Source organism: Tachyglossus aculeatus, chromosome 9, assembly GCF_015852505.1.
Source record: "Tachyglossus aculeatus isolate mTacAcu1 chromosome 9, mTacAcu1.pri, whole genome shotgun sequence".
In the NCBI taxonomy this organism is placed as follows: Eukaryota; Metazoa; Chordata; class Mammalia; order Monotremata; family Tachyglossidae; genus Tachyglossus; species Tachyglossus aculeatus.
The window spans coordinates 15,846,626-15,872,596 of NC_052074.1; the positions used below are offsets into that span (position 1 = coordinate 15,846,626).

Here is a 25,971-nt window from a genome sequence, read left to right on the forward strand (position 1 = left end):
TGACTCTCCTGGTGACCTATTCCCTTTCTTAAATTTTCTAGGGACTAGTAGATAAGTGTTTATTTTTTTATCAACTCTAAAATGAAACTATAAATTTACTCATCAGCTGGGCTCAAGTCTTTCTGCAAGCATTTGTATTGTACTCTCCCAAGTGCTCAGTACAGTGCTCTGCACACAGTAAGTGCTCAGTAAATACCATTGATTGATTTTTTTCTTCTGAAACAATAGTCTTGGTAATGTTTTGCAATCTCAGAAGCTTGAGTGTGTGTGTGTGTGTGTGTGTGTGTGTGTGTGTGTTTCCTGTCCTCATACTTGAGGTCTCAAAGTTATCCTAGTGGTCTGCTGTATGATCTTGGTCAAGTTATTTAACCTCACTGGGCCTCAATTTCCTCTTTTAAAGTGGGATAAGATAGACTGTGAGCCTTGTGAACAGTAGAGACAGTTTGCTCTCATAACCTTTTTTTCCCCCAGCATTTAGCATGTAGTAAGTGCTCAGTAATTGTCATAATTATTTTAGTGAAAATATAAACCCGAAACAAATCTATTTTCTCAGTTTTCCATAAAACTCACTATCATGTCTGCACAGCATATGAAGTGCAGGGTATGGTAAATTTTGGAAGTGTATGTAAAAATCTACAAAGGGAGGAGCAATAAATTTGTATCCCACCAACCTACTCTGATAACTAAATGTACCCAGTTCTGATTTTTTGTTTTTAATTTTTTAATCCTGAAGAGACAGATAGAAGAAGAAGGATGGAGTTGAATGGATAACCTAAAAAGCAGTAGGGCAGGGTAGGGTGATGAAGAAATGAAAAAGAGCTTAACCTAGCTTCCTTAAAAAAAGAAAAGGAGAATTTAGTGAGGTAGGCATTGTAGATGAGGAACTAAGTAGAATAGGATGGACTGAAGGTAGAGGTGAGTGTAAGTTTGAAGACAGCACGATTATGTGTTGCTTAAAGGTTAGAACAAATGCTATTTTAAAAGTGTTGTGTTTCAGTGTACTAATTTTTAACCAGACTGAAATGCTTATTAAAAAAATTATAGCCCAACATCAACAGAGCAACCCAAACCATCCTTGCCTATATATGATCCGTGGCTTTCTATAGGAACATCACTGGCAGGGGCTAGGGAGTGCAAGTGGCACTGAATAAGCCACTAGTTTTAGAATCACTTCTGTCATGCCTGTTCTTGAGCCTGAAATATGTAGACTGAAGCTCATACATCATTCTTGGTGCGAGACTCCATCCTCAACAGGAAAAGCCAGTACAGTTCCACATTTTGAAATCAATGATTAAATTCCATTCATACGGGATATTCCTAGAAAGTGTGGCACTACATAAATCATCTGTACCTCCTGAACCCACCTAATAAAGGCATAAATTCCAAAATTGTTTCTATTTTTTTAAGTTGTTCCCTGTTATTACATCATTTTAATAAATGCCTGAAAGCAGAAGTTAATGTTGGAATCTTCTTGCATGAAAAGATGAAAATGAATAGGTCATTCATTTCTTTTTCGTGCATCTATAGTAATAGGTATGTTAGTATTTTGAAGCAGAATTCAGATCTGATAAAAAATATTTTCTCTTGTGTTGATGACATGCTCTTCTAAAATTGTCCCAGTTGTATTTTAGGTCTTGTTTCTATTATAATGCATGCCCGTCTTGCCTTCAAACTTTCTTTGACATTAAAGGGGACTTATTTGATTTGTTAATTTATGTTATCTCAATTTATATTATGTGCCACTTAAATTGGAATCAGTTAGGTCTGTTTTTTAAAGATATGTAGAAAATGACCTTATTTACTGTTGCCTTGGAAACTGCAGCACTCTAAAGCTTTACTAGATCTGAGACTGGTTAGTAGAAAGAAGCATCCATTTTAAAGGAAAAATAGCCATAACAATGCTATGATACATCTATATGGCTTCAAATTGACAAGGTGACATAAATATATTCTCAATATTTAAAATCATAGAAGGGTTGTGAATAGCAAATGCAAAAGAAAGTAGTTTATTGTAAACAGATTTGGAGGAAAAATAACTTTACATCATAATTGTACATATTGCTACTCTCATATGCAAACTTAAAGGCCAGCATATTAGTATAGACCCATTTATAGTAAGGAAGAGTGAGTTGTTTTGTCATAAGCTTTTGTTCTTTAGTATAGGAATACATATTAGTGTATTATAGTAACAATTTTGAATAAGTGGAACCCTAAAGTTACATTTTGTCAGCTGTTATTTAAAGAGATTCCGTCCAATACCAAGTCTCCAAGGTAGAACACTTAAATTACATGTTTTATGTGCTAAAAATTGTGGGTTTCCTTTTCCATTTCCAGGATTCCACTGTGGTGACCCCAATTATTCTGAAGACTGACCCCCAGGGATTTTTCTTTTACTGGACGGATCAAAATAAGGTAAGAAATGAGGTAATTCTTTCCTAAATATTTGAAGTTTTCCAACTGGGTGTGGCATTTTTAAGATTTTACTAATCTTTGTTGAGAAATCGTTAGTCTCTCCCAAATAAATTCCTGCATACTGAGGTCAATTTCGTGGCTGGAAATCTATCAAACCGTCCAAATACTAGAATGACTATCGGTATCACCTGATTCCCAAATGATCAACTTCAATCTACTTCAAAACAAGTAAGCAACACACACTCACACTTGTCTGCTCCCCCAACCCCCCCACCCTGGTTTGTGACCCTTGAATATTCATGGTAATTATTTATTACTTAAAAGTTCAGCAGTATTTCTTGAGGAGCCAGCATTGCTTCAGTGACTGAGCCACTCTCATGTGTTTTGAGTTGTAGTCCTATTTCTACACTGACTTTGTTCAGATTTTTCTAGTTGCTGCATTTTTCTTGTCTTAGTTTCTTTGCATGGAAAGTAAGAAAGGAGGGGCTCCTTGTAGTTTTCCAAATTAGTAAAAGCTATGATACAGAGATTGCATTCACAATGTTTATGCATTTACTAAGGAATGAATATCTTGCAGCCACAAAACCAAAAACCATAGCTAAGCAGAAACGCAGCTTCTCCACAATGATGACTTTCATTCTCCAAGAGCTGAAAACAGCCAGGGACAATGATCACCTCACCCCCTCCTATCACCTCCCTTCACTCCTTCTACAGCCCAGCCCGCACCCTCCCCTCCTCTGCCGCTAACCTCCTCACTGTGCCTCGTTCTCACCTATCCCGCCATCGACCCCTGGCCCATGACTGGCATGGAATGTTCTTCCTCCTACAATTGCCAAACTAGCACACTTCCCCCCTCCAAAGCCCTACTGAAAGCTCATCTCCTCCAGGAAGCCTTCTCAGACTGAGCCCCCCTTTTCCTCTGCTCCTCCTTCCCTCCCTATCACCCCTACTCCCTCCCTCCTATCTGCCCCTCCTTCCTGCTCCACAGCATTTGTGTATGTATGTACATAGTAATTATTCCATTTATTTTATTAATGATGTGCATATATCTATAATTCTATTTATTTTCACTGATGCTATTGATGCCTGTCCACTTGCTTTGCTTTGTTTTATTGTCTTTCCCTTCTAGGCTGTAAGCCCATTGGGTAGGGATTGTCTCTATTTGTTGCCAAATTGTACTTTCCAAACACTTAATACAGTGCTGTGCATACCGTAGTGCTCAATAAATACGATTGAATGAATGAATAAATGAATCTGATAAAGTCCCTCATGAGAAGGTTCAGTTTAATTTGGACCCATTGGGACTTGGATAGGAAATAAATATAACTGATTAATTGATTGGTAGTCATTGTGATGATTGTCTCATTGAGCACTCACTATAAGTGAACCATATGCAACTATAGAAAAGACTCTTCTAGAGGAAAAACTTATTCTTTGATCATATCATTGTGGACAAACAGCCTGTTGTTACCGGGAAAATATTTTTAAAGCTGCCCACCACTAGTGAGAGGCGACTCTAAGAACCTTAATGTCAACCTAGCTGCTTTTCAGAGAAAGCATTTCACACTTTTTCAGCTTCAGCCCTGTGCTTACCCACCTTCCACCATAGAGGTTTCACCCATCAGGACATTATCAGTCACTCAGTCAATATTATTTCTTGATTTTCCAGGCACCTATTAGACTGAGGTAGGTTTAGAGGAGCAGACAGGGACACTGTCCTCCTGGAGCAGAAGTCTACAATTATCCATAGAGGGAAAAATAAAAATCGCTTTGAAAAAACAGTTGTCTGCACCTTAGTCCAGTAGTTTTCAGATATTCTGGGCTTGCTTTGTGACAGAAAGTGCTCTCCTCTCTCATTAGCTGACTAATGGGGCAGTTCTTGTGGATTCCATTAAGAGTCATGTGGTTGCTGTTGCAGAAATTTTTCAGCTGGATGCTGGCTTTCCCTCATGCAGACCTTGCTTCAGGACTGATGACTCTCCAAGATCTGTAGGTGACAGGGTAGCCAGATCTAACAATTGTTCAACAGTTGGAGTGTAGGCTTTTTTTCCAATATTATTTTTTTTGAAGAGTACAACACAAAAAATGAAACACAAAAAATGAAAAATGAAAAATGAAGCTAAAATGCAGCAATGGCTACACATTTAAGATTTGAGTGCATTTCTCTTTTTTTTTCCAGTTTTGGCTTTCTGACATTTCCTACAGCTTCCTCCCGTTATGTGTAAAACAATGGCCCGAAGCTGTTTTTATTTTTAAAAAGTCTATTTATAGAATTGTTATTGCTAAGTTCATGAAAAATGTATTTATAATGCCCAGAGCGTTGTTAAAGGTTAGGGATTTGTACAGGACACTTAAGTGTCAGTTTGATGTTTCAGCTTGTAAATCAAGCTTTTATAAAAGCATCAAAAGGGATTTTTCCTTATTAATAATTCATGGTAACTCAGTAAACCTTCATATGACTAAATTTTCTTTGCTTTTGGCTTATGGAAGTTAAGATAGTTGGAAAAAAAGATTTTCTGACTTAATGCCCTTGTTGTGGGAACACCAAATTAAGATGCATATCTATCCTAATTTATTTTTGGGAAGGGTAATTAAGGTAGGAAAAGATTACTTCATCCTTTCCAAAATAATCTCGTAATGATTTGAATATTAAAATGAAAGAAATTAGGCAATTGTTTGTTCATGTTTTATTACTCTCTTGCAGTCCAGCTGTACATGGGCATTACCATTATGTACAAGTCAGTAGTATTTATGGAGCGTTTACTGTGTGCAGAGCACTGTACTAAGCAGTTGGGAGAGTACAATATAACAATAAACAGACACATTCCCTTCCCACAATTTAAAGGATTCATCACCTATTTTAACTTTTTTTCCCCAGTCACTGGGTATCCAAAAAAAAACCAAGGGTATAAGAAAAGTGAGAAGACATCTCAGTTCCCAAGTTAGTCTTTTGTCTTTGGCTCCATGCCCTGTCCAGGAACATGAAAGAATAAAGCACTTAATTCTCAAAGAGAGGCTTCTGTGAGTGATATATTACAACATAAGCTAAGCACATGCCAAGAGAAAAATGGTAGAGGTAGGAAACGTCAGGTACTGTTATAATGGACAAGAGCTTTTGAAAGCGCATGGTGCCACAGTAACAATGATGTCAAACATATTGCTCACATGCCTTTTATCTTCAGAGTGCCTTTCAAGCATTAATTGTGTAATGCCTATCATGGGTAGAAAAATGGTAATTTCTAGCTTTACAGCATTGTGTTTTAGCTATCAGAGTAGAGACATTATGACATATGTCAGGGAACAGATGAGATCCCTTATGTGTGTTTTGTCTCTCTCATCATTTTGACCCCTGTTGCCATCATTTTTTTCATTGATTCCTGCCTTTTTTCCTTCAGGTGCCATCTTTCTCACACCTGTGGCATATTCTCACAACACTGGAAACAGCACATCCTGTTTCTTGGTGACTTGACGAAGTGGCCCTGGGTCGTCTTCTGACAAAATCCCTTTCCCAAAGAAGGCTTTTTCTTCACTAATGTGGGATATGACTAAGCCCTCATGATATGGCCCTCTATACTTTTTTGCAGTTACTAGCCAAGGGATTTTATGTGATTAGTGCAGTCTACAGAGACTACCACAAAATGTAGTTTCATACAGCTGGAAAGAACCTCATTTAATTGAGTTCCTTGCCTCCAGGCAAGGTAACAGAAGGTAAAATAGTTTAGGATATATCTTCTTTCAGGGAGATGATGAAGAGAGAGTGGGGATTAGATAGGATATTTTGCATTGATGCTGTCCCACTATGCCATGTGGAAAACATTCAACAGTGCCTCTCTAACAGAAGTCAGCATTAAATTTGGTTTTGTGAGTTCTGGTCATTTGTTAGAAAATGAGGCAGCTGATATCCTCTTCACTTCTCTGGTAAAGGTAGTAATCCTTTTTGAGCATGGCCTGATGCAAAGATATCAAGGGCAGGAGACCTTGATTCTTGCCTGACTGTCACTTGCCTGTAGTAAGACCTTGAGCAAGCCACTTAACCTTTCTGGGGCCTCATCTGTAAAATGGGTACCTTCTTTCTCTCCATTTTAGACTGTAAACCCTGTCTGGGACTGGGATTGAGTCCAATCTGATCTATTTGAGCACTTAGCAAAGTACTTGACACTTAATTAGCCCTTAATGAATACTCATTATTATCAAGAAGGAGGATTCAAGGTGATGCATACCTTATTTAGTACTGTGGTATAATAATAATAATGATGATGGCATTTGTTAAGTGCTTACTATGTGCAAAGCACTGTTCTAAACACTGGGAAGGATACAAGGTGATCAGGTTGTCCCATGGGGGGCTCACAATCTTAATCCCCATTTTACAGATGAGGTAACTGAGGCCCAGAGAAGTTAAGTGACTTTCCCGAAGTCACACAGCTGACAATTGGTGGAGCTGGGATTTGAACCCATGACCTCTGACTCTTCTTTTCACGCTGCTTTTCATAGTGTTTGCGCCACTCAATGTCCATCAGTGAAATACTGAGAGAATGGTTATCTTTTTTTTTTCCTTTATGGTATTTGCAAAGTGCTTACTATGTCCAGGCCCTGTTCTAAGTGCTTGGATAGATACAAGGTAATCAGAAAGGACATAGTTCCTGTCCCACATGGGTCTCACAGTCTCTGTCCATTTTACAGATGAGATAACTGAGGCCCAGAGAAATGAAGTGAATTGCCCAAGGTCACATAGCAGACAAGTGGCAGAGCCAGGATCAGAACTCAAGACCTTCTGACTCCCAAGCCTGTACTCTGTCCACTAGGCCTTGCTTCTTCTCCATTGTCTTAAGGAAAAGATATACAATAGCAGTCATAGGAAAAGTCCGGTCGTCCGTACCTGATGCCAATTTGTCTGTCTAGTTTAATGGCACTTTTCCCTCCTACTCTTCTGGCTATGTTGATATGAATCCGATAGCCAAGGTACTTATCAAAATTTATGCTTCTGGGTATGATTTTGATTTGGTATTTTACTTTTGGGTGAAGCCTAAATAAAAGTGGTATCCTTGTGTAGAGAAGAACAGATTAAGGTACTGTACTGCTTTGCATGGGAATATTGAAGAAGTTATGTACATTGTCTCTCAAACATTAAATCTATTGTGGTTTTTTTGGAGATATGCCATAAGGGCAGCAGACAACAACTCAGGAATCGTTTGCCAACCTTAAGCACATTTGCCAACCACATCAAGCAGAGCAGATCCACAGCAAGGGTCTTTCTGCATTCACGATTTTGGGGGGAGATGAAAGAAGAAAAAAGGTTGAACTTAAAGTGATGAAAACCATCTATTAAAATAGACTATGAAACAAAATAGGTTTTTTTTGTGTTGATATTTTTTCCTGCAACTCACTGTCTTTGCCTCAGGGCCATGAATGGAGCAAAAATAAAATAAGATCACAATAAGTATCATATTTTCTTCTTCTCTAGAGCTGTTTCAATGCACAGTCTAGAAAACGTAGCTGAAATTTCCCGATTCTCCCTAACTCAAGCTCCCTAGTGAATTGACACATAAAAGAAGTTGTCATAATAGGCATGAGATTAGAACAAACATCCTCAACAAAGTGAATTATTACCTGGCTTCTTCTCTACCTATTGTATTACCTCTGATCCCTAAAGATACTGAATGGCTTTATAAGTTGGTGATAGTCAACAACCAAAGGCATAATGTAAGATAACCCTGGCCTGCAGTCAGTGGCTTTAGAGTAATATTTTTTCTTAAAGATTTTACATGCAGGTTAGGGGAAGTTTAACTTGCAGTATGATGCCTGCCTGTAAAGAGTATGTGAGTTTCTGAAATCCAAAATATTTTAAATGTTGACAATCAGTGAAATGCTATAATTAACTTCAAGTTGTTTAGTAGAAAAAAATAGTGTTAGAATGAGCTATGATATAGCATAATTTCAGAAAATTTGGTGAATAATGGGAAGTCCTCTCTAATCCCTTCTTCAGTAAAGCTCATATGTAATTCAACATCACCTGTGATTTTTTTTTTTTGGTTCAGGGCACAGGGAGGTGCTTAGTCAATTGCTGGAGAGCCTGAATCACAGTTATTTTAAGAGGAGATGAGCATTGCTTTTTCCCTCAAATATCTTCCTGAAGCAGCTTGTCCAGGTGGAACGAGCATGGACCTGAGTTCAAATTCAGTCTCTGCCAGTTCATTGCTGGGCGACCATGGGAAAGTGATTTAACTTATCTATGCCTCAGTTTCCTCTTCTCTAAAATGGGGATTAGGTATCTATTATCCCTCCTACTTAGACTGTGTGCCCCACGGACTGTGTCCTGCCTTTTTATCTTGTAGATAAACCCTAGTGCTCAGTACATTGCTGAGTGCATATCAGCCAGTCAGTCAGTTGTATTTATTGAGCGCTTAGTGTGTGCAGAGCCCTGTACTAAGCGCTTGGGAGAGTACAATATAACAGTAAACAGAAACATTCCCTGCCCACAAAGAGCATATTAAGTACATGACAAATCCCATCATTATTATTTTTTATTATTATGACATAAATCTACAATAAATTTAGAAGACATAAACTCAAACATATTTTTTTTCTGTATTAACAAAGCACGGACATGGCTCAGATATTTCCTATTTATGCTTCGGTAGTTTTCCACCAACTAACATATGTCTTGACTAAGGGCTGGGGAGAAACTCTTGAGAATTGTGGAGAGGACTAGGAAGGGCTACAATTTCTATCCCTGCCAGTTTTCTTCTTTTTTAACCAAATCCCCAAAAAGATTTAGATCCACCATTGTAAAGCTGCTCAATATTCATGGAAGGTTGCTCAGTAATCATACCTTGATAGAAATAGAAAAAGCAGTATGGAATATGAGTTATGATTGTGGTAGTTTTCAAGTGCTTATTATGTGCCCAGCAATCTGCTCAGCACTGGGGTAGATACAAGATAATCAGGTCAGATATGGTTACTATCCTACATGGGTCTCACAGTCTGAGGGGGAAATAGGTATTTAGTTTCCAGTTTACAGATCAGGAAACCAAGGCACAGAGAAATTAATGATTTGCCCAAGGTCACACAGCAGACAAGTGACGGAGCTGGGATTAGAGCGCTGCCCTTCTCCTAAACCCATGTTCTTTCTACTAGATTGTTTTGAATTGGTGTTTGAGTTATTTGGAATTCTACCTAAAGTATAGCCATCCCTGTTTTTTGTTCAAACTTGGTATGAGATGGAGTTTCAGATTAAATGAGTAATTTTTTTAGATACATGTTGATTTATTTCAGTAAGTTTAATTGTAATATTTGCGGGCTTTAATTTACAGATTTATTAAAATGATTTTTCACTTCACTACTGCTAGCTTTTATCAGGCTATATAGTGACTTACTAATATTCCTACAGTTTCCTGGGCCTGAACCTTAGGACAGCTTTTCAAAATAAATTAGCTTCTGTTCAAAATTCTCTACTCCTACTCTAATTTCATTTGAAATTTATGCTCCCATTTTAGAAGTTGTTTTGTATTTAGATATTTCAGGTATTTTGGGAGAAGTGAAAAATATACCCTGCAATACTTGATTCCTTTGAGTATTTCTGGGCAGCAGTACATTCGCTTATATTATTTATAATTCTATCATTTCCTGTTGCATGGAAAATTAATTTCAATTTGTTGTGTAAAGAATTCCCAGATACTTGGTATTGACATAATGGAGTGTTCTTTTGTTGGAATCAAAGATAGCAGAGATAGAGTGGGCTACTAGTCTTCTAGTTCCTTTTCCTTGCAAAGCATCTAGGCTGTTCATTACCAAGATCATTGTTTATGTACTTAATCAACAAAACAAACAATCTTGTTTTCTTTTTGGTCAATCAATCTAGATTGGTAGTTGAGCTATTTAAAAGTGACTATCCATATCATTGTTTTCATCTTGGACTTAAGTGTTGTGGTTACTTAAAAGGTAAAAGTGTGTATTTACTCTACTTAACTTCATTTGTTCTGAAATAAAATACCGAACTTTAAGAGAAGGAAGAGAGTGGGCTACTAGTCTTCTAGTTCCTTTTCCTTGCAAAGCATCTAGGCTGTTCATTACCAAGATCATTGTTTATGTACTTAATCAACGAAACAAACAATCTTGTTTTCTTTTTGGTCAATCAATCTAGATTGGTAGTTGAGCTATTTAAAAGTGACTATCCATATCATTGTTTTCATCTTGGACTTAAGTGTTGTGGTTACTTAAAAGGTAAAAGTGTGTATTTACTCTACTTAACTTTGTTCTGAAATAAAATACCGAACTTTAAGAGAAGGAAGAACAATTTGTAATCACTTTTTATAGTAGACATTTTACTAGTAAAGAAGAGATAAGAGGCTTGCAGAGGTTTATCTGCAAGGTATAGATTTATTCATATACCTTTTGTTTTTTACTGTGGTTTGGGTAATCATTTGAAATGGAAAATATGCAGTACAAGTTAGATGGAGAGTCTGTATATGATAACAAAAATTTTCTAATGTGAGCCTAATGTAACTGCCGCATTCTTGTCTTTATTGGATTTATCTTTCAGTTTCTTGATACCAAACATTTCCTTAGATGATAAAACCTCACTTTTAAGATATATTTTGCCTTTATCTCTTGCTAGACCTATGTAAATTCTCCTTAAGTTTGCACGGTGAAATTTGTCTTAATCAAAATGATTATGGAATAATCTTAGTCTAACCTTGTTTGAGGGGCATACGAGTGATTTTTAAGGTTTAAAACCATCACTAAAAACAGAGCAGAATTCAGTATAGGCCGAACCAACAGTTTCAGAGTAGTGTGTGAGTGATGAAATCATCTAGATGAGCTACCACATAGCGGTGAAGGGAGTGGTCAAATCTGAATGAAAAATAATTGAGTTTGTGATCCTGTAATCTCATATGCATCAACCTAATATCTTTGATCTTAAACCTAAGGAAAAATCTTTCTTTACTGCATACTCCCCAGGCACATTGTAGAAAGTAGACTCACTTCTTCTGAAATGCATTTTTTCGCTCTACATTTTGGGTCAAGGACTGTAAGCAGCGTGGCTCAGTGGAAAGACCACGGGCTTGGGAGTCAGAGATCATGGGTTCAAATTTCGGCTCCACCACTTGTCAGCTGTGTGACTTTGGGCAAGTCACTTAACTTCTCTGTGCCTCAGTTACCTCATCTGTAAAATGAGGATTAAGACTGTGAGCCCCACTTGGGGCAACCTGATCACCTTGTATCTTCCCCAGTACTTAGAACAGTGCTTTGCACATAGTAAGCACTTACCAAATGCCATCATTATTATTATTATTATTTGGGAATTAGGAGAGAGTCTTCCAATTAATGCATATAATAATAATAATAATAATAATTATGGCATTTGTTAAGCGCTTTGTGCCAAGAACTGTTCTAAACACTGGAGTAGATATAAGGTAATCAGGTTGGACACAGTCCCTGTTCCACATGGGGCTCACAGTCTTAATCCCCATTTTACTTAATCCCCTCTGAGGCACAGAGAAGTTAAGTGACTTGTCCAAGGTCACACAGCAGACATGTGGCAGAGGCAGGATTAGAACCCACAACCTCTGACTCCCGGGCCCACACTCTTTCCAGTAGGCCACACTGCTTCTCGCCTTTGTGGCTAGAATGATGTGTAATTCGTGAAGTGTTCCACATTTTTCCTTCAAGGCCCTGCTGAGAGCTCACCTCCTCCAGGAGGCCTTCCCAGACTGAGCCCCTTCCTTCCTCTCCCCCTCGTCCCCCTCTCCATCCCCCACATCTTACCTCCTTCCCTTCCCCACAGCACCTGTATATATGTATATATGTTTGTACATATTTTTTACTCTTTATTTATTTATTTATTTTATTTGTACATATCTATTCTATTTATTTTATTTTGTTAGTATGTTTGGTTTTGTTCTCTGTCTCCCCCTTTTAGACTGTGAGCCCACTGTTGGGTAGGGACTGTCTCTATATGTTGCCAATTTTTACTTCCCAAGCGCTTAGTACAGTGCTCTGCACATAGTAAGCGCTCAATAAATACGATTGATGATGATGATGATGATTTCCAAAGAAGCAATTGGTCAACTGCAGGCTGAGGTATCGGTCAGGGTTCATGCACTATAATATGAGCTTTTCCTCAACCTGAGGTTAGGCAAGAATGAAAATCCTACGTTAGAAGAGAACTGAGTAGATGTAATATGTTCAAAAATGAAAGTCAGGCATCCCACATAAAATCAATCTTATTTGTTAGCCCTTACTGTGTGCAAAGCACTGTACTAAGCGCTTGGGAGAGTACAATATAACCGAGTTGGTGCACAAGTTCTCTGCCCACAAGGAGCATACAGTTTAGAGGATTGCTTGATCACTGTAGAACACCTAATGCTGGGAAATACCTATAGATCTGTCAGGGGTATTTATCCAGAGTTTGCCGTCTGCAGAGCACTGTATTAAGTACTTGGGAGAGTACAGTACAGTTGGTAGACACCATCCCTGCCCACAAGGAATTTACAGAGAAGAGTGGGTGATGGGCATTAAAATAAATGGCAGATGGATATGTTCATCAGCACTATGGGGGTGGAAGAACTACAGGGAAGTTTTGACGGTTTATAACTGGCACGGTTGCCTGAAGCATTGAAGAATTAGGACTTCTTCCACAAACCGTTGAGCATTGTAATCTTGGTTTGTTGACTTTCTTACTTATTGCTGTTTATAATGCATTGTTATCTTTGTACTTGTCTCCACTTATAAGCTGACTATGGTACAGGCTGAACTTAAAAGCATTTGTGCCCCTGCCCACTTACTCCCCCGCTTCAAAGCCTTACTGAAGGCACATGCCCTCCTTTCCTCTTCTCCCACTCCCTTCTGCATCGCCCTGACTTGCTCCCTTCATTCGTGTCCCCTTCCAGCCTCACAGTGCTTAGGCACATGCCTGTAATTTATTTATGTAAATGTCTATCTCCCCTTCTAGACCGTAAGCTTGCTGTGGGCAGGGAATGTGTCTGTTTATTATTACATTGTACTTTCCCAAGCACTTGGTACAGTGTTCTGCACACAGTAAGCGCTCAATAAATATGATTGACTGATTCGCTTGTTGCGCTCTGTGCCCCAGTAGAAACATGACTGGCAAGGTTGAGAAGCAGCATGGCTTAGTGGAAAGATCCCGGGCTTGCAAGTCAGAGGTTGTGGGTTCTAATCCCAACTCTGTCACTTGTCAGCTGTGTGACCTTGGGCAAGCCACTTAACTTCTCTGTGCCTCAGTTCCCTCATCTGTAAAATGAGGATTAAGACTGTGAGCCCCACGTGGGACAACCTGATCACCTTGTATCCCCCCCGAGCTTAGAACAGTGCTTGGGACATAGTAAACGCTTAACAAATACCATCATTATTATTATTATTGAGGGGGTGTAATTGGTGCCATTCAAAATACTAGTATTTTATCATAATACCTGACATCCGTAAGTCCCACTGTGGGTGATGGCATCAGAGTGGTCTCCCAGACTCTGGTCTGAGCCTTTCTCCACTCTCCCTGCTCTGATGGTGAGCTTCTCCTCAAACCACACTGCCCCCCCCCACCGGCCCCACACAGACCTGAGAGCTGTTCATCAGGAGTGTGTCTTCTGCGTGTATGTGTGTGTGTGTGTGTCTTTTAGACTGTGAGCCCACTGTTGGGTAGGGACAGTCTCTATATGTTGCCAACTTGTACTTCCCAAGCGCTTAGTACAGTTCTCTGCACACAGTAAGCGCTAAATAAATACGATTGATTGATTAATATTGTGTGTGTGTGTGTGTGTGTGTGTGTGTGTGTGTGTATCTGAGTGTGCACAGTGGCCATCTGTGGGACTGCAGTGTTCCAAGATTTGCACCTGGCAAGGAGCCTCACTGATCCACTGTGCCACATTCCCAACTCGGTAGGCTTGGAAAGCCAACTGGATGTACCCAGCCAGACTACCTCTGCCTTATCATTTGCTAATCCCCCTGCTCTTAGCTTTAACTAATTAGTGCTGATGACTGGTACTCTTAGCTAATGTTAATGATGGGCCAACGGGACTAGGACCTTCTTGTGGCAAGTCCACCCCAATTGGAATGGGGAAAAGAGAGGAGAGGACAGCCAAGGGGGTGATCCCCAATCCCCAATTCTCTTTCTGCAATTCTGGGGGATCTTTCCCCTTCCCTATTTACTGACGCTGAGCCCGGGGTCTCCTGGACTGGTTAGGCCAGGGCAGTGGTTCTCATGTGGCTCTTCCACAGCTAGTGGGCTGTGACTCCTGTGTAGCTCCTGCATGCTGAATGGGAGCCATGATTCCCATGAGTCTCTTGCATGTTGTCCCTGGAAACAGGCCATGCTGCAGAGGAGGGAATTCCGCCATGTGAGGCAGAGCGATTCAGAGGGGCTGGAAAATCATGCTCCATAATGGTCTTGCTTGAGGATGACTTTTGACGGAGGTGCGGTAAAGGTTAAGTCCCGCCGTCGACCCCCGGCCCACGTCATCCCCCGGGCCTGGAATGCCCTCCCTCTGCCCCTCCGCCAAGCTAGCTCTCTTCCTCCCTTCAAGGCCCTGCTGAGAGCTCACCTCCTCCAGGAGGCCTTCCCAGACTGAGCCTCTTCCTTCCTCTCCCCCTCGTCCCCCTCTCCATCCCCCCATCTTACCTCCTTCCCTTCCCCACAGCACCTGTATATATGTATATATGGTTGTACATATTTATTACTCTATTTATTTATTTATTTATTTATTTATTTTACTTGTACATTTCTATCCTATTTATTTTATTTTGTTGGTATGTTTGGTTCTGTTCTCTGTCTCCCCCTTTTAGACTGTGAGCCCACTGTTGGGTAGGGACTGTCTCTATGTGTTGCCAATTTGTACTTCCCAAGCGCTTAGTACAGTGCTCTGCACATAGTAAGTGCTCAATAAATACGATTGATTGATTGATTGGACAGAGCTGCATTCTGGGATGTTTGAGGAGGAGGATGGGTGTTCTTCACCTTAAATCTGGGCCTAAGGCTCCAACCCCAAGAGATCCTGTTTTAATCTGATGCCATGTGTAGACACGAACTTATTGAAATTTCACTTTTGAGGTAGAGATAGACATGTTTCCCATTCCTAGTTTTTGGCCTAAACGAGAAGTTTGTGTAGATATTATTAAACTGGAACACTCTCTAAATCAGCATATAGTACAGCAACCATTTTACATTCCAGGCAGCATTTTTCAAATATTTGAAAAACGAACATTAAGGAGGATTGCAGGGTAAAATGAAAGTATTAGGAGAGGTTAAAGGATACTGGTTTGCCAATAGTGCTACATATTTTTAAATGAAAACCACCAGCCTGTGGTTAACAATGTGTTTTTTTTTTAAAGGAAGTCATTTTGAGTTGAGAACATGGATGTGTTTCAGATCCTGAAAGGAAGATGGGATTGTGGAAATTCAAGAAATCTGCTGTGGTAGAAAATGTTTTTAGGGGAGTTTCTTTAGTTAAAGGTGGAAGTGAATTAAGACTGCTCCTTCCTGGCTTAGAATTATAAAATGCATTGTTCCTGGATTAAAAACTCAAGAAATTTACCAACTCATCAAGTAGGATTTGTTCTGGGAAATTTGAACTCATCCTATTTTAAGACATTCCTTTACTTTTAAAATTATATACGTTAAGCCAAGTTACAAATGAAGTAGAATCGTAATTATTTCCTGGTAAATTTGGCCTTTCCAGGTAAGCAGTTGAGAGCCAAAAAAAAAAAACAAAACCCAAAATCCACTTTGGGACTTGAATTTTCCAAATTTTTGAATTACACAAACCACGTTCATCAGCTAATTGCCAACTCTCCACTTATACAAGGTTTCACCTTCAGAATCTCATTGTAACCTTTAAACTTAGAATGAAAAGGAGTACAGGACAAAGCTATCTAGTTTCAAAGTGTAGGCAAGGGATTCTTACATGTTTATAGAAAATAATTCTGTTTGCAGTCCTGAGCCCAAACTTGGTTGACAAAAATAAAGGAAAAAATAATATCTCATATACTTGAAATTTCAGATCTTAGCGTGAACTACAGACACTTGGTTACATTTTTATGTTCCATTGAAATATAGTCTGGAAATTGTAGGTGTCCCTAGTCCTACTTTTCTTGGCCCCTTAAGTCTAACTGTGGCTTCCTGCTAGCCATTTCAGAGTTATCAGGCAGAGTGAAACTCAGAGAATCATTTTACACAATAGCTTCAGCACATGCTAAGCATCCAAAGCAATAAATTCTAGACATCAACAGAACACTGACTTAGGGAAGCCTTCTTGGAGGAGCTATGATTTTAAGAGAAGCAGCGTGACTCAGTGGAAAGAGCCTGGGCTTTGGAGTCAGAGGTCATGGGTTCAAATCCCAGCTCCGCCAATTGTCAGCTGTTTGACTTTGGGCAAGACACTTCAGTTCTCTGTGCCTCAGTTCCCTCATCTGTAAAAAAATGGGGATGAAGACTGTGAGCCCCTCAGGGAACAACCTGATCACCTTGTCACCTCCCAGGTGCTTAGAACAGTGCTTTACATAGTAAGCGCTTAATAAATGCCACCATTATTTTTTTTTTATTATTAATAATAAGAAGATGGTGAGAGTGGTGGTCTGTTGGATATGAAAGGGGAGAAAGCTCCAGGACAGAGGCAGGATGTGAGGGAGGAGTCGGTGTCGAGATGGACAAGACTGAAGTACAGTGATTGAGGTAAGTGCTTCATACAAGACTCTGCACACAGTAAGCACTCAATAAATACAACCGAATGAAGTAAGTTGGCATTAGAGGAGCGAAGTGAGTGTGCTGGGCTGCACTAACAAGGCAGGGAGATGAGTGATAGTAGTAATACCGGTAGTAGTTTCCTAGAGTTCCCAAGCAAGCTGGAGAAGCAGCGTGGCTCAGTGGAAAGAGCACAGGCTTTGGAGTCAGAGGTCACGGGTTCAAATCCCAGCTCTGCCACTTGTCAGCTGTGTGACTTTGGGCAAGTCACTTAACTTCTCTGGGCTTCAGTTCCCTCATCTGTAAAATGGGGATTAAGACTGTGAGCCCCACGTGGGACAACCTGATCACCTTGTAACCTCCCCAGTGCTTTGAACAGTGCTTTGCACATAGTAAGCACTTAATAAATGCCATTAAAAAAAAGTCCGTATCACCCTTATTCCCCAAACCTGTCATTCTGCCCCAATAGTAGTCTTGTCATGCTGTCGAGTCATTTCTGACCCAAAGAGACTCCACGAACACATCTCTCCCAGAACGCCCCACTCTCCATCTGCAGTCGTTGTGGTAGTGGATGCATAGAGTTTTCTTGGTAAAAATACAGAAGTGGTTTCCTATTGCTGCCTTCCACGCTTGACTCTCCCTCCCATAGCCGAGACTGGAAGAGTACTGGAAACTCTCCAGGTACGACCCTGAGAGGGGACCACTAGCAATACTAGTAGCATTTACTGAGTGCCGATTTGGTGTATGGCACACATTTGGTAAGTACAAAATAATGAAATAGATTAAGATATCCCCTACTCCTTTTCCCTTCTGTATCTCCCTTGTACTTGAATTTATACCTTTTATTCACCCCACTCTCAGCCCCACACCACTTATGTATATATTCAAAATTTATTTTAAAATGTAGACAGTAGGCTCTTTGTGGGCAGGGAACATGTCTTCCAGCTGTGTTACGTTATACTCACTCAAGTGCTTAGTATAGTGCTCTGCACACCAGTAAGTACCCAGAAAAATGGTTTAAAAATCCCCTTGGTATCTCTTTTGAGAAAACAGGCAAGCGAAAATTCTTTAAAGGCTAATGCATTTTTGATAGTGATTTACTGAGACCTGCTGTAAAATAAGTTCAGTTTCTTGCCAGAGACTGTGCTTTTCTTTGAGTCTGGAGCAGAGGAGAGCCTTCTTTTATTTTCTCCTGTATTCTTCTCATCATCCTGACATAGTCATTCATCAACCTCTGCAAAATTGTGCTTCGGTGGCCCATTTCCCCTCAGCCATCAATGTGACCTGCCAGTGTATTCCTGGAAAATCACTACCAGTGCTGGTCTTCTTGGACCTTCTCCATCCAGGCCTTATCCAGTGTACATACAAATAAAGTTAGACTATGACACATCATTTGGCCTGTTTGTGGAGCCTTTAGAAGTAGTCTCTCATTTCTCTTCCAATGCTAGGTGTAGAAGAGCTGACAGCAGCCCCCTTTCCCAAAGAAATGGGTAGACAATATTGGTATAGGAATTTGTGCACAGATACTTAGGAAGCCGATTACTTCCTAGGGTAAAGAAGCAGCGTGGCGAAGTGGAAGGAGCATGGGCCTGATGGTCAGAGATCCTTGGTTGTAATCCTGGCTCTGCCACATGTCTGCTATTTGAATTTGGGGAGTCACGTCATTTCTCTGGGCTTCAGTGACCTCATCTGTAAAATGGGGATTAAATCCTACCCCCTCCAGTTCAGACTGTGGGGCACAGGGGACTGTGTCAACTTGATTAACTTGTATCTAACCCAGCACTTAGAGTAGCACTTGACCCATAGTAAGTGCTTAACAAGTACAATAATAATAATAACAATTATAGTAAACTCAGCAAAGTAGTTTTGGTACTGAGGTAGGTGTTAGATGTTAGTCACAGAGAAGCCAACATTTTAGTGTATTAGCATGGGAAGACTTCAGCTGTAATGTCTGAAAGGATATTTTAAGTATATTTCATCTCTCTCTTTTTTTGGGATAAAGTGCTTTTATTGTAACGCCTAAGTACTCTCTCTGGACCCGCCTGCCCAAATAAATAAATTCTTGATCACTGAGACCAACTAAATGCCTTGGGTGCACATGGAAAGTCAATTTACAGACTCACTAAAACATTGAACATCTATCTTATTTTAAGACAAGATCCCAAGGCTTGAAATAACCATAATTGGGTACTTTAGATGCGGTGAAATAATCTTTGTTTAAAAATAGAGGTAAGAGGGAGGAAGCAATTGAAAGTGAAGCTTTGGAATAAATTACTGATGTCACTCAAAATATAAATGGGGAAATGGAATACAGAAAGAAATAATGGAGTATGAAGAATTATTTGTCTTAAATCGCCTTTTCACAATTTTTAGCTCTGAAAAAAATAACTGTAAAATCTTAGTTTTGGAAATACAATATGCAGAGATGATAAGGGAGAAGAGAAATGCTACCCTATTTGACATTCCCACAGAAGTTTTGTTCTGAGTTGTTCAAGAAAGCCATTCACCTGATTGCTTAAAAATTATGTATTTTGATGAAAACTCGCCTTGCTTTTGTTCAGCCAGGGGCTGTGTGGCAGAAAGAATTTTTTTTCAGGGTGATGTTGTGGAATGGAAAGCAATAAGTCATCAGAGATCTGTAAATATTGACTTTGCTCCAGCCAGGTGTCATTTTTTTTAACAAAAATTATTGACAGAAAATTATTTTTCACCTGAAAAATCGGGGGGAGGGGGGCTCTTTGCACAGTTAGCACCATTGCTTTTGGAGCTTTATGCCATTACATTTATCTTCACATCCTAGAACCTAGATCCTAGATGTCTGCTCATCTGCCTGATGGACAGAATTTATGTTCCATTTCTTTGTTACCTCCATCCTTCTTCTCTTACCCTGCTAGTGCTCTGTGGGATTCAGAATACAGGAGGACTGAATGAAGGGCAAGGGGTGGAGAACAGAGCTTCTGGTCCCCTGGGCATCAACTGCCAACTGGGTAAATTCTGGCAACTCAGTATTACAAGTATGTAATACAAGGAGCACGAGGATGGAATCGCCTGGAAATACACTGACTGGATTCACACAGTCTAATTCCTTTGAGCCCATACTTGCAGAATTGGGGTAAGCGGGGCTAGCAAACAGGGGAAGTATAATTAAGTTACTGGCCATCAGTGTCAAGGCTTTCCATAATAATAATAATAATAATAATAACAATGGCATTTGTTAAGCGCTTACTATGTGCCAAGCACTGTTCTTAGCACTGGGTGGGGATACAAGGTGATCAGGTTGCCCCATGTGGGGCTCCCAGTCTTAATCCTCATTTTACAGATGAGGGAGCTGAGGCTCAGAGAAGTTAAGTGACTTGCCCAAGGTCACACAGCTGACAATTGGCGGAGCCGGGGTTCGAACCCATGACCTCTGGTTCCCAGGCTCGTGCTCTTTCCACTGAGCCATGCTGCTTCTCTGACATCAACTGATGCTTTAATACCTACCTGTCTTCTTCAACTGCTCCACCCCAGTTTATACCCTTATTCTGCTCAAGTGAATATACTTGACTCACCCGTTTCTGAACCATCATTTATAGCAACCATCCTTCATGGGATGACATTCCCAACCACATTACTTTTTCCAGCCTCCCAATCCTACTGACATTTGACCATTCCTGATCAAATCTTCCCTGACCGATTCCCTCCTGCATTACCCAGTGTTTCTGTACACCTGTTTATGTTAATGTATTTATTTCATTTTCCTTGCTTATCTTCTGTCATTATTCTGTAAGTTCCTTTAACGTTGCCTTCTGTTGGTCTTGAAGTACCCCTCATCATCTAGTGCAGTGTGTTGCACGAAGGAGGTAAGTAAAAACACCAATATAAGGTATATGTTAAGGTGCTTGGAAATTCTGTGAACTCTCTGAGAAGCAGCATTGCCTAATGGATAGAGCATGAGCCTAGGTGTCACAAGGACTTGGGTTCTAATCCCGGCTCCACAACTTATATCCTGTGTGACCTTGGGTGAGTCACTTAACTTCTTTGTGCCTCAGTTACCTCATCTCTAAAATGGGAATTAAGACGGTGAGCCCCATGTGGGACACAGACTGTGCCCAACCCAATTAATGTGTGTTTACCCCAGTTAACTTGTGTCTGCAGTGCCTGGCACATAATAAGTGTGTAACAAATATCACAATTATTATTATTATTACTATTGTTATTATTATTTGTCCAGTGCAGGGTTGGTCTCTAAATAACCTAAATGTCTTATTTCAGATCCATCTTTTGGGCTCTGGAAAATCTTGTTTGTTAAAAGAGTACAAGTAGAATGAGGACAATGCAGTCTTTTGAGCAATGAATTCATGTAAAAATCTTCAAATGAATGGTTAATGCGGTTAAGGAAATTATAGCAATCAATCTACAGTTCCCTAAAAGGAAACACAGTTCTTCCTTTCCCCAGATGAAATTGGATTAAATTGTCTTTGATAACACCTTAGAGTGTGTTGCATTAAGGCATTACAGAGATGAGTCAGTGCCTCCATTGTCAAATGAATGTTGTCTTATCCTTGTAAAGCAGCATATGGATAGGTATTTTGTACATTACTGGATAGAATGGGATATTATAAGAAGCTCTAGGCTCCATCTAGTGCTTACTTAGAAATAGATAATTGAATGCAGGCTTAAGTATTGTTAAAAGGTTATCCTTTAAATTGGAATTTAGAGTGATAGCAGAAATTAATTGAATGTGCATTTCACACTTTTGCTTATTTCTGAGTTATTCTATAGTCTTTTAATTTGCCGAGGATAATAATTTGGCTCATTTATTATCGACTTCTTTAAAAATATTTAATAGGTGTGAGCAAACCCATAACAGAGACAAAGGCTGATTGTTTCTACTAGTGATGTCAAATGCAGTAGCACGAACTCTTCCAAGAGCTGAAAAGCATTTTGCTTCACACTTTTGAGGTGGGGGGAGGGGAACCACCTAATTACCAACAAAAATCCCCCTGGGGGGATAAAAAAGTGTACACTTTTGGAAATATTGTGGTAGAAATGAAATATGTTATCTTTTAAGATGCTAATTATCCCCATTTTGCTCTGTGAAAAGCCATTGTGACATGCCTTCAAAGTGGTCTGTCACTTGTCTAGGGCGCTATGGCTGATGTTTTTAATTTAACGCCAGCCTCCCTCCATCTTGCCTCCTACCCTGGATTCTGTGGCTCATCCAAAACCCCACATTTATAGTATTGGCCATTAATTCCAAATCTCACCATCTTCTATCTCCCAATGGCGAGGACACAACTTTCTTGTCACCTAGGAATTTTGAGTACCATAACTCACCCACAGAATATCATAACACTCTATTACTTCCTTTGTATGTAATTTACTTTAGTGTCTGTGCATAGTAAGTGCTCAGTAAATGTCATTGATTGATTGATTGCCTGTTTCTCTCACTAGATTGTAAGCTCCTTGTAAGCTCCTTGGAATCAAATGTACTAATTCTGTTGTATTAGTACAGTGCTCTGCACACAGGAGGCACTTACTAAATATCATTAGTTGATTAATTGATTCCAGCTACAGAGGTGGGTTTTGAGAATACAGTACCCTAGTCTGCTTGGGACAGTCAGTAGTCTGAAAAATAATTGCAAATCCATGTATTTTACCGGTACTAACGTTAGCTTTGGTGGCGGTTTACCTGGAAAGATTTACTGCTAGCATTTCTGTTGTAAATTCATACGGAAAGACTGAAAAGCAGTAAATTGAGGGTTATGAACAGGATTACCCTTCTATTTCTACTACAATATTGTATACTCAGAGCTCCGCATTGGCTGAGCTTCCTGGCAGTTTCTGATAATACTAAAAATAATAATAATGATAATAATGATAATTGTGGTAGTTGAATGCTTGCACTGTGCTATGTGGCAAGCAGTGTAGTAAGTGCTAAAGTAGATAACAAGATAATCAGGTTGACGTAATCCCTGTTCCACATGGGATTCATAGTCTAAGTGGGAGTGAGAACAGGTATTTAATCTTCATTTTACAGATGAGGAAACTGAAGTATAGAGAAGTTAAGTTCTTTGTCCAAAGTCACATGATAGATAAGTGGCAGAGCTGGGATTAGAACCCAGATCCCCCAACTCCCAGGCCCGTTCTCTTCCCATAAATCTCAGGGCTGCTAACTAACTGTTTTGCTTTTAGATTGTAAGCACTCACTGAACACCACTGACTGATTATAGAATTAGCTGATTATAGATTTTTCTATAATGCAGGGCTTCTGTTTCTGAATAATTACAGTTTTTACAGAGATGATGTGCAAAACCATTTCTAAGAAGTCAGAGGAATTGGGTTTTAATCCCACCTCCATCACCTGTCTGCTGGGTAACTTTGGGCAAGTCACTTTAACTTCTCTATGCCTCGGTTACCTCCTCTGTAAAATGAGGATTAAGACTGACAGCCCCATATGGGATAGGGACTGTGTCCAACTTGATTGTCTTGTTAACCAAGTACTTAGAACAGTGCTTGGCACATATTCAGTGCATAACAAATACCACAAAACAACCAAAAAACCAAACTTCGGGTTGTATCCAGGCAGCTGTATACTGTGGAATTAGCATTTCCTATTTCCTTAAAATTGTTCTATCCAAATCGTATAATGAAAACACATTGTGGTGGGGCTGATTGTATTGACTAAAGATTTGTTATTGAGATAGCACATAGGCCTCCTCAGCAACTCAAGCCTTCAGTGGAACAAGAGGAAGTCACTGTGTGGGGCAGGGGAGTCTTGATTTTTACTCAAAGCAAACTGCCCTTTAAATCGTAACTTTTTGCACCAGGGATAAGAGCAGAAACTGTGGCAGCAGCTCCTGAAGCTTTAGCAATCTGCCCCAGATTCATTCCTTACTTGATCAGGGATGCCAAGAGAAAGCCTTCCTCTCACCGCAGACCCGAGGACCTCCAGACCTAGATTGTAAGCACTGCAGTGAGGCCACCTAGACTGGTAACAGAATAAGGATACAGGGCTGGGCATTAATGGAAAAACTGGAAATGCAAACTGTCAGTCAAAAAGGCTTGCTAACATCAGGAATCTTGGAACAGAGACTAGTAATTCATGTCTTAAGAAATATTACACAAGGCAATCTCTGCTTATATTAACTTCGAAGAGAAGGTTAAGTTCAGCCTTTGCAGGTGTGTGTCAAAACCATAATTTTCTAGTGGAAATTTCCTCTCAAAGCCCAAGTATTGCTCTTTGCAGACTGTGCCAGTGGGCCAAGTCAGAAACACTTCCAAGGAACAGCCTTTTTACTGAGTCATGTAGCTGAATCTTAAGATCACTGTCTGCATTTAGTTGCTGTGGAATGGCAAAGGGAATAGCAGTGTTTATGTTTGCATTGGCAACTGCAAAAAAAAAATTACACATTTTACCTGATCACAATGGGGCTATCCATATTTGACTACTGGCAAATTACATTGGGTTCATTAGAAACAGAAACATTGTTGTGTCTGTCTCCCGATTAGTCTGGGAGTCATCCTAGTGGACCGCTCTGCTCTGGTATTGCTGGATGCTCTGTGATGATTTCTTCATTCTACCAGTAATCTGCTTGGTCCCTGGGGGCTGGTGTTCAAATGGGGATGATGAGAGACGGTGAACTTTAAAATCTTATCTATCAGTCAAGGAAATATGATGCATTTCTGAGCCCCCTCCTTCCTCTTCCCCTCCTCCCCCTCTCCATCCCCCCCACCTTACCTCCTTCCCTTCCCCACAGCACCTGTATATATGTATATATGTTTGTACGTATTTATTACTCTATTTATTTTACTTGTACATATTTATTCTATTTATTTTATTCTGTTAATATGTTTTGTTTTGTTCTCTGTCTCCCCCTTCTAGACTGTGAGCCCACTGTTGGGTAGGGACCATCTCTATATGTTGCTGACCTGTACTTCCCAAGCGCTTAGTACAGTGCTCTGCACACAGTAAGCGCTCAATAAATACGATTGAATGAATGAATGAATTTGCAGGATGAGCTCTGAAATGGAGATATGGTATATAATGGAGCTTGGTCTGGGTTTTTTTTTTGTGGTATTCGTTAAACATTTACTATGTGCAGGTACTGTACTAAGTGCTGGGATAGATATGAGCAATTCAGATTGGACATAATTCCTGTCCCACATGGGTTTGAGGATTTAATCCTCAAATCCCGGCACTGCCAATTGTCAGCTGTGTGACTCTGGGCATGTCACTTAACTTCTCTGTGCCTCAGTTACCTCATCTGTAAAATGGGGATTAAGACAGTGAGCCCTCTGTGGGACAACCTGATCACCTTGTAACCTCCCCAGTGCTTAGAACAGTGCTTTGCACATAGTTAGCACTTAATAAATGCCATTATTATTATTATTATTGTTTAACACATGAGGTGACTGAGGCAGAGAGAAGTTAAGTGATCTACCCAGGGTCCCACAGCAGACAAGTGGCAGGGCTGGGATTAATATACATGTCCTTATGATTCTCGGGCCCTTGTTCTATCCACTAGACCATGCTGGGTTTAGCTGTGGATATAATGGAAACACCCAAATGAGGTACTTTTACTGAAGAAAATCACATGGGCGATCAACATAGCATAAATCAGCATGTAACCAACTATTCCCTCCCTAAATCATGTTCACCCAAATATCTAAGTATGGTACGTAAATAAATACACACGCAGACATTCACATTTTGCTAAATAGGGAGTCACCTAGAAGTTCAGGATCAATCAGTCATATTTATTAAGTGCTTACTATGTTCAGAGCACTGTACTAACAGTGCTCTGCATAATCCATTTGAATGTTGCTAGAAGCTCTAAAGTTTTCAAGCATCTAAATGATGGATTGTGTGGGTGTACTAAGGAGCA

The 25,971-nt window shown here is 39.9% G+C and overlaps 1 protein-coding gene across 2 annotated transcripts in view; it reads left to right on the top strand.

The window, feature by feature from the left end:
* Positions 1 to 25,971, top strand: part of PLCB1 (phospholipase C beta 1) — a 444,925-nt gene that overhangs the window by 20,547 nt on the left and 398,407 nt on the right. For both annotated transcript variants that reach the window (XM_038750967.1, XM_038750968.1), the window contains exon 2: positions 2,335 to 2,412. In XM_038750967.1, the coding sequence (XP_038606895.1) occupies positions 2,335 to 2,412 (78 nt within the window). The remainder of the gene's footprint in view (positions 1 to 2,334; positions 2,413 to 25,971) is intronic.